Source organism: Cryptomeria japonica, chromosome 4 (genome assembly GCF_030272615.1).
Source record: "Cryptomeria japonica chromosome 4, Sugi_1.0, whole genome shotgun sequence".
Classification (NCBI taxonomy): Eukaryota; Viridiplantae; Streptophyta; class Pinopsida; order Cupressales; family Cupressaceae; genus Cryptomeria; species Cryptomeria japonica.
The window spans coordinates 625,438,660-625,448,904 of NC_081408.1; the positions used below are offsets into that span (position 1 = coordinate 625,438,660).

General features: G+C 36.9%; 1 protein-coding gene across 1 annotated transcript; it reads right to left on the reverse strand.

Moving 5' to 3' along the window:
* Window positions 1-4,615: 4,615 nt before the first annotated feature.
* LOC131079097 (uncharacterized) lies at window positions 4,616-5,095 on the reverse strand. Its single transcript, XM_058016983.1, has one exon. It carries the CDS (start codon window positions 5,093-5,095, stop codon window positions 4,616-4,618), a length of 480 nt encoding a protein of 159 aa, XP_057872966.1.
* Between the last annotated feature and the right edge of the window lie 5,150 nt (window positions 5,096-10,245).

Here is a 10,245-nt window from a genome sequence, read left to right on the forward strand (position 1 = left end):
AAATTTCATCATTTTTAAATTATGGATTAAAGAATGTGGGACCCCTTCCATTTTGCCTAGCCCAACCTGCTCTTGCTTTTGTGACTGTTTCTTTGTTATTATCATTGTAGTTGCATCCCTCTTTTCTATTTCCTTATTTTATTTAATTGTACATTTTCTCTACAACAACCTTAGCAAAATATGAGGCATGGAATGCCAATGTGGTAGCCTCAAGAGCTATGGTATTTGTAAGGAATTTGACAATTGCATCACCCACTTTATCCTCTGCCTCATATAACAAAATTGTCTTTTCAATGCTAGGGGCCTTTACCCATTGTGCAAATTCTTTGATGCTTGGGTAAAAACTTGAACCATGCTTGCCAAAATCTTGTGCATAAATGGGGTTTTCTTGCCTCATTACCCGATCCAAAATAAATATCTTCTATATGTCCCACCCTGGGATTATCATCATAAAATTGGCCTTTATCATTTGTCTAGCCTCCTCTATGGTGCAATCCATGTTATCCTTATCAAAATTTGCTAGTTCTTCCTCTAGCATACCCTGTATTTCTCCTGCAACCAAAAAGCTTTAAATTTTGGTGTCTTGATGAAATTATCATCAGACAAAAATTGTGTTGCAACAAGATTTTTTTCATCTTTTGATTCCTCCTCGGGGATGAAACTAGGAATAATTGTTCTGTCTTCATTCATTGGTTCATTGGAAAATTCAATGCCTTTGAAAGGTTTCCCAAGGAGGAGAGGGTGGAAAGACCCCCGCTTCATCTTCATCATCAACTATTTCAATAAAATCTAACAAAACTACCTTCCCTTTCTCAATATTCCTTATTGTTTCAGAAGATGGTTGATTTTCCCAGTGGAGCTTGCTGAGAGGAAGTAGCTTGGGAGGAAAACCCTGTCAAAATTGCCTTTCCTTTCCTATCTCCTGGGGTAGCACTTGGGGGCTCATAAGTAGTCTTTCCTCTTCAACCCTGCCTGGTGGTTGCTCTACCTGAGCCTCATTTACAATAGCCTCAAAGCTTCTCAATTTACATAACATCCTTTCAAAATCATTTTGGATGTTAGAGAAAAATACTTGAAAATTGGAATCTCTCTCCCTTCTTCCCTTTTCCATCCTTTTGAGCACATCCCATTTCTTTCTCCTTTGGATGGCATCACTAGGAGAGCAGTTTCTTATCAAATATTTATATTCATCATGCTCATGGTAGGTACCTTTCACTCTCATTTTTTGTGTCCAAAGGTCATTTATATACCCCTTAGGATCATATTCTTGGGCCTTCCCACTTTCAAGATGATAATTTTCTCTCGAAAAGTCTTGAACTTTCTCCAATGTCTCACTCCCTACACTAAAATCATTATATACAGTGTATTTGGGGAGATGAGTTCCCTTCCTCTCTTCTTTAAATTCACTTGTGCTCCATCCACATAATTTTCCACATGAATTCAATAGATGATATTCTTGGGGAGACAATGAGTGGTAGAAACTACAGTGTCTAATGGCATCCAAACACCCTGATGATTGTGCAATCTAAATACAAGAAAAAATCTCCAAAATTGTGGGAAAATACACCCTTTGGAAATTGCACATTTTTTAATTTGACATCCTAAACCTTTAATACTTATATAATATCCTTAGGGAGCCTTGAGGCCTTATACCCACACCATCCTAACACTTTCATTGCAAAATGATCAAAGAATGCAAAATAATTGGACCATCTTGACCCCTTGTCCCAAACTTGGGTCCATCTCTGAACTCGCCATCTACCACCTCCATTGGGATCAAACATGGTAGCCTTAAAGGATTCATCCCACTTTTTAGTCCTATTTTGCAAAAGAATCAAATGGCACAACAAAGAATAATATTTGAAATCTAGAGGGATCTTCTCATCCTTTGTATTCACCAGTCCTTCATGCAACTTATATTGAATGTATATAGCATAATCATATATCTCATTGGACTGAGGGTGTTGGATTTTCATGACCACCATCATGAAATCCACTAAAATCTTAGACTTGCCACAATCTATCCCTATAACCTGGTAGAGGGTATAGTAAGTATTTACAAAATAACCCTCAAATGTTACAAAGTCAAAAGGTTCCTTCTCAATGTTCAAAATATAGTTCTTCCCCATTTGATACATCTTTTTTCTATAATGGGGGATTTTCTCATTCGTCAAAAAATCTTTCTTAATGCCATATTCTGTGTCCATTCTTGTCAAGTCAATTGGCTTGAGGGTACTTCTATTTAGACCAAAGCATTGAACAATGGCATCCCTAGCCACATCAACCAAAATGTGCCTATTTTTTGTTCTTACTGTCATGCTCTCAGGATGATACTGCTTTCCCAATTCTCTGATCAAAAGTGGCTCCACAAAAATATTGGGAACAACAAACTTGGCCAAATTTAAATTTCAACAATTTCAAATAGGTGTTAGTTTATCTTTGTTTCCATAGAAGTAGTAAAAGATTTCCCATCCCCTCTTAGTGGTGATGGCGTCCCTACACTTTGAAGACTTATTTGAGAAGACATTTTTTATAGTCTCATGCATTGTGGACCCACTAAACAACTCCAATAGTTCTTGATGCAGGCCTCTTACTTCCTTTTTCTTCTTCTTCTTCTTCTCCATTTCTTCCAATGTTTTCTCAACATCTTCAACCACTAGCTCAACAGTTTTGGCTGGGATTGACATAGATTAGGATTGTGCAACTGGCTCTTGTTGAGTGGGTCGAAGGTTTTCTGCAACTGGGGGAGGGGTTCGTGCAACAAACAAAGCTTTCTCTAAGGAGGAAGAAGTGGTTTTCTTTGTGGAAGCCCTTTTTTTGTTTTGGATTTGGAGTCTCGACTTGAGCTGAGGGGTTAGGCTCAATAGAAGGTGGGCTCTTCTCGACAACAGGTTGATCATAAATCAATGGGGTGGCAAGTATCATTGCAATTGATGTTGCTTTAGTTATTTTTGGGGTGGCAACCCTCTTCCTTTTAGGTTTTGAGGCTTCCCCTTGCTCGGGAACCTTCTTAGAGGTGGGGGTGGTAGTCTCCTTTCTCTTGGGTGCTGATACTATGTTATAGGGTTTTGAATTATGATCTTACTATAATTACAAACCCTACGCAACCTCCTAATTTTTTAGCAAAAATACAAAGACGCAGGTTTACCAATTACTTGGCTTATGTTGCTTCAATTACACAATAACTTGATAGAATTTTCTCTTGGCTGCTTGGAATCTCTCTTTGCTTGTTCTCTTGAATGTATGTTGTGCAAATGAGCTATAGAATTTGCTTTTATCCTTCGCATGAACCTGCAAATAATTATCTTTGTGTAAACTCTGCGAGTTGGTAGCCCAAATTTTAAATTCCACTGTTGATCTGAAAATGGATGGCCATGATCATGATTGACCTCCTTTGACTGTTGATGTAGCACCCCTTTAATTTTATCTCTGCCACCTTTTAATTTTTCCATATTCTCCATAGTCTGGCCTCAACACCCATCGCCACCTTTTATCATTGTAATTTTATGGCATGAGATAATGGGGATCACTCTTTGCTCAACTTTAGTTTATCCCGCTATCCCGCGAGGTCATCTTTTCCTTTGTTCTAAGCTCGCAGGGAAATAGGGAAAAGTCCTCCCTTTGATGCTTTCCTTCATCCCACTAACCCGCTAGATTGTTCCTTTTGTTCTTTGTCATTTCAGGGTAGCGAGGCTCTTCATTTCCTATTCTTTATTCTCCACCCTGCCATCCTGTACAACCCTTTTGTGTATGGAATGATCCCTTTCTTGGTTGCCCCACTATCCCTTGGGCTTCATCTACTATAGAATTTCATGTTGTGGGGTAGCAAGGAACACTTATGCTATTATTTTTTCCTTATCCTGCTAGCCTACGGGGCTATTTCTTCTTCCACTTTACCCTCGCAAGGTGGAGGGGATGCCTTGTTCCTTTAAACTTTCTTCATCCCACCAACCAGCAAGATAAAGTTACATGTTGTAGAGACCACTTGGGGTAGAGTTTCCTTCATTGCTTATGTGTATCCCACTACCCCATAAAACAATTTCAAGTGCTAAATTGACCTTGTGGGGTGCTGGGGAAAGGCACAAAACTAAGGCCCTCACCATCCCTTACAATGACAACTTAAAGGATTGCAACATGCCATTGCCAGTCACCAACAAAATAGAAAAGGAAAGACATTTCAATGCAGAGAGAAAGGATTAAAAACCTATCAATACCTCATAAATCCTAACCCTAAAAGGGACTTAGGAGGCAAAGAGCAGGGAAATGTAGCAAAATTTTATAGTCCTATTAGCGACTCTAGTTAGGGAAGCCTGATTTACTAGATTAGAGTGAGAATATGGAATCTTTGGTGGAGTAGACCAACCAACAAAAAACATAGGGGAGATATTTTCATATGTACATAAACCTACTACACATGGAAATAGAGATTATGCAAAGAAATACTTCAAAAACTGTCCATGCACTGGCAGTTTGCATTTCACCAATCATGTCCTTCAAAAGATATGAGTCCTCACCATTCGTTTCTGTAACTAAGTATGGACCTAGCCACAAATCCTCAAAATTCCCATGTTTTCCTTTATCTCGACCTCTCACATTCCATACTAGGACCAAATCATCAATCAAACTTCATGTTTGATGCTTTCTTGTCAAACAAATATTTTCTTTTGTGCTGCAACTTCAAGTTCTTCCTATGGGCTTCATCTCTAACCTCATCCAATTCAATAATTTGATCAATCCTTTCATTCCTTGGCTCTGACATGTCCATACCATTTTCAGGGATGAATCTGTATACAAGCAACAAATTATTCACTGGCAATCTCACTTGGGTCCCATACACCACCAGCTCAAAAGGTGATTTACCAATAGCCTTCTTGATTGTTATTTTGTTAGCCCATACTACCATTTTAAAATTTGAGGCCCATGCCTTCTTATTCTTCTCAAGAGTCCTTCTAATAATCTTCATGATACCCTTGTTGCTAGCTTTAGCTTGTCCACTACCTTGTGGGTGATACGACGATGCATAAAATATTCTTATACCATATGACTTGCAGAAATCAATAAACTCTTCAGATCTGAAACACATAGCGTTGTCCATTATCAACCTCACTCGTACCTTAACCCTGGTAATAACATTGCCTACCAAGAAATCAATGACAACTTTGCTAGTTTCTTTCCTAGTTGGGATAACTTCTACCCATTTTGTAAAATAGTCTGTAGCCACAAGTATCCATTTATGTCCACCAATTGATCTCTCAGTTATTTCACCAATAAAATCAATACCCCATTGGTAGAACAAAGCTTCTACTTGAATTGGTTTGAGTGGTAGTGCACCTGAATACTTCAACTTACCCGAGTACTTCTAGCATGGTTCACATTTTTTTACATAAGCATGAGCATCTTTGAATAAAATGGGCCAAAAATAACCTCCTCTCAATACCTTATGGGTTGTGACATTTTCTATGAAATGACCTCCACATACCCCAACATGCATGTTTTTTTAGTACCACATGTGCTTGATGTTCATCCAGATAAAATAGCAGAATGTCATCCCTGCCTCGATAATAAATATCCCACTAATGAAAACATATTTCTAAGACTGAATTTTTAGGGTTCTTTTCTAATTTTCCATAAGAACATCTAGTCATTTCAGGTGCTTCAAAAAATAAATGATATTTGTCTACTAAGGGGTGCATTGAAGGTTACATATATTGTCTTCTGAAGTAGATAGAGTATTTACTTGTGCAACTTCTAGGTTTTCCTTTGCCATGAGTTTTTCTAAACCTTGCCCTCTAACCAACTTAGTAATTTGGATGTCTATATTAAATTCCTGAATCTTGTTTATCTACCTGCATCTTCTCCATGTCACTTTATATTGGACAAAAATATATTTCACAACTGCATTTGGTAGATATGCCATGACCTTAACCCCTACAAGATATAGCCTAAAATTATTAACTGCTTTGACCAATGCATATGCTTGTTTCTCCACTAAGTCATACTTCAATTCAAAAGTTTGGAGTGATTTTCTATAAAAATCAATGGGTTATTCATATCCTTCATTATTCTTCTGGAGCATAACAATTGCAACAGTATGAAATGAGGCAAAAGAGAAGATTTGAAAGGGCTTACTAAAATCAAGTGACTTTAATACTGGTGCTTCTTTGATTGCCTGCTTGATAGCCACAAAGGCATCCAAAGCTTCTATATTCTAGTCAATCATGGCCCCTTTCTTCAACATTCTTGAAATAGGCTTAACAATCTCAACAAAGTTGGGGATGAATCTATGGACAGTTTTTTTGACCAAATAATGATTGTATTGCCTTCATAGTTTTTGGGATAGGTATCTTATCTATGGCTTCTACCCTCTTTGGATCTATTGTGATCCCATCCTTTGATACTATATGGCCTAGTAACTTACCTTTAGTAACAACAAAATTACATTTTTGGTGGTTTAGAGAGATACCATATTCTAGTTCCCTAATGAATACCTTTTCAAGATGTAATCAATGCTCTTCTGCCCTTTTAGAGAATGAAGTTAAGTCATCTTGGTATACCACCATGATGATATCAATTAAGTCCAAAAATGCCACATCCATGGCCCTATGAAAAGTTACCCTAGCATTGGTCAATCCAAATGGCATCCTTAAATATATATACGTTACCCAAGGAGTGGTAAAGGAAGTTTTATATTGCTCAAATTCTTTCACCTTTACTTGGTTGTACCCTGAAAAACCCATCCATCATTAATGGAGGCTCACAACCAATCACCTTTTGTAACATGACCTCCATATTTGGAAGTGGATAATTGTCCTCAAGGGAAGACATATTCAAGTTCCTGAAATCAACACAAAGTCTTATGTCTCAATTTTTCTTCTTGACAGGACCCAAATTAGATACCCAGGTAGAATGTCTAATTGGCTTAATAATCCCACCATCTCTAAGCTTCATGAGTTCTTCTTGCATTTTTCATCTGAGCATTGGGTTAATTGGTCTTTGTTTTTCCTAAAGGGTTTTTCATTGGTATTCAAAGGACAAGTCTTCTCTATAGGCCTTCAGATCATCATATGACTAGGGAAAAACATGCTTGTACTTCCTCAATAAAGCCACCAACATAGTCCTAATCTGTGGGTTGATATTCTTGCCAATGTAAACTTTCTTGGGGGATGATTCAGTCCCCAAATTAACTTCTTCTAAGTCTTATTTGTTGACTAGAAATGGTTTCATGGCTTGATTGCCATTGCTATCAAATACCCTCTCTAGCATTACTAACCCCTTTGGAATTTTGTTTGTTTTTAACTGAACAACCTCATTTCCAAATAGTGTATCTTTACCATCCACAACTTCCACAAAAGCATTGAAATCTATCTCCTGACTTTCATATTCATCAACACAATGGAGGAACCTAAGTAGATCATCATCATCATTGAAAACTTGCCAATTGTAGATGTTGTCTGGGATGGATGGCCTAGTCTTCACTTCTACCTTTGATATCCCGACAAGAGTAATATCATTGCTTTTCAAGGCAACATTTTCCAATAAATCTGCCATTATGTTCTTTGATCTCTCAACCCAATTGATATTAAAAGCATCAAATAACTCTATTGTATCCTAGAAAACACACTTATATTGCTTCAACCTTTTATTCTTGGAGAAATACTTTGATCTAATTTGAGATATGACCAATTCTGAATCACCCCATATTGTCAACATTTTTATCCCATGCTTAATGGCTAAATTTAATCCCAAGAGAAGTGCTTCATACTCAATTACATTATTAGTGCACTCAAACAACAACTAGAAAGGATACTTAAATGTCTTTCCACTAGGTGGAATAAGGATTACACCAACTCTCGAGCCTTCTTTACTACATGCCCCATCAAAGTACATTTTCCATAGTCCTTCTTGATCAATTTGAATCTCCTTACTATCAGGGTCTACATTTGGGGGAAGTGGTTGAGCTGGTTCAAACCTGAAGTTACCCATATCAATATCACAAAAACATACTATGTTATTTGGGTCTATATGATCAACTATGGTATCCGACTTTGATTCTCTCTCCAATTTAACATCATGTCCATTCACTGGAATAGTGGCATGGGATGTCTAATTGTACATTGTCACCCACAACAGTTGTCCACAATCTAATAAAAAACATATCATAATTAGGGGGAATATCAACCACTATTACATCCACCTTATATGTGGCTTCAGGGAAATTAGCCAATTTGACCTCTAAATCTTTTAGGATCCCTATCACTGGTATTGATCTATTATCCATGGCATAACATTTTCTAGAGTTCCTATCAAACCATAGCCCTAACTCTTTCATGACATCAAAGGGCATAATATTTATGGTAGCACCAAAGTCAATCATGCAATTCTTTGCATATTTATTGTTGATTAACAAGGTCAAGTAGAATGGGTCTACTTGGGAAGGGTTCTTAGTTATGGTAGTTCCTAAATACACCTTAGGGATTTGCATAATTTTAGACTATACATCATGTACATATTCATTCTTATTTCCTAAAACATTTCCATCCCCCTTAAATTTTTTATATGCATTTGTAACACTTAATATTAAAGACAATGCATTATCCCTACGCTCTTCTAATTTCATCATCTCTATAAAAGGAACTTATGTCTTTATTTGGGATAAAGTATGAACCATATCAAATGAAGGGGAACTAAGAATGCTTTGATTAGCCTCTTTATTTGTGGATACCTTTGGATACTTGTCTTTCTCTACCGTCACCAAGAGTTTTGAAGGTGCTTATGATATAGTCTCTTTGTTAGGTCTTTTGTTCTTTTGATTTTCCTTTGGGACATATTGTTGTGTCTGATTGGTCTTTATTGCCTTGCCTTTGTCTTCATTACCCCGTGAATCATTTTGGACTTTGGGATCCAGTTTCTTATCCTTCTTGAAAAGCCATCCTGTTCTTCCTTGATTAGGCAAGGCATCCCTATCTCTCAAGTTGTAATTGTTACTACTTATCAAGTTGCCATTAGTTTTGTGTTCAAAGTTATTCTATATACTCTAGTCGGTTATCTCTACCGAGATATTTAGTCGGTACGAACAGTCCAGTCGGTTATAGAAGAAAGTAGTCTCAGAGCGTAGTATACACCAAGCCATCTACCAAGTATCATTCCATGTCTATTGAGCAGCAAAGATGATACACCGAGTTGTTATACATCGAGTGAAACGTGTTACTAGATGCATTGAACCTGGACATACATATGAAAACGTGTTACAAGATTGAGGTACATAGAACCGTTATCACATTGGAAATTGCACTTAAAGATTGTGTATGATTTTGAGGTCATCTAACCAATGAAATATTTTGCATGGTTATTCATTCGAGAAATCATGTTTGTAAGATCGAAGCAATGAATGGATCACTGACATAAGAGATCTTTTTATACAACATGGATTAAGATTAGAAACATACATGTAGCATGACAGAAAGGAAGATATAGAAATATATGAAGCAAGACATGTGAAAGCACTAAGTGTTATGACTGTTACAAAGACACAGAGGTCACCGAGAAGGATTTTAGAGAACAGTCAAAGAACAGAGTAAACAAAAGGGTTTACCGAGTTACTATACGGGTTACTGAGGTATGCTATAAGCAAGGTAATCTTATTCTGAGCACATAGAATCTACTATAACATTCCAGATGTAAAGTTGTAGATATTTGTAATGATTTTATTGTAATATTTTGAAGTTGTAAGAGAAACCTTTAACAGGGTAAAAGACTCTAATCAAGTCTATAAATTGTAAAGCCTCTAACCAAGTGCAGCATTTAGTTTAAGTGTTGTAAAATCCTTTAGCAAGGTAGATCTAACAGATCTTGTTACTCCTAACAGGGTAAGCTATTAGAAATAGCTAAACATGTAGCTCTAATCGAGCAACCTTTATTATTGCAGTAGTGAAGTTGTGGGTGCCATCCCCATCATAGTTTTTCTCTCTAACCAAGAGTTTATGCGTAACCAAAATATGTGTTATGGAGTGAATCATGTATGATTGTTATCTATTTGTTTTAGCTTTATATTATGTTATTGCACTATTCGGTTTATGCATAACAATAAAGTTATTGTTGAAGAAAAGTTTTGAAGTACTGATTCACCCCTCCCCTCTCAGTACATTAGCTTTCCATATTGGGCCTAACAATAATCACTTTTGACTTGAGCAATTGCAGATACAGTAAGCTCTCTTATTTCCTCCTTAGTAGGTCTTCTCAAGATCA

Coding starts and splice junctions, on each gene's coding strand:
- LOC131079097 (XM_058016983.1), bottom strand. CDS start 5,095: ATGGACAACGCTATGTGTTTCAGATCTGAAGAGTTTATTGATTTCTGC.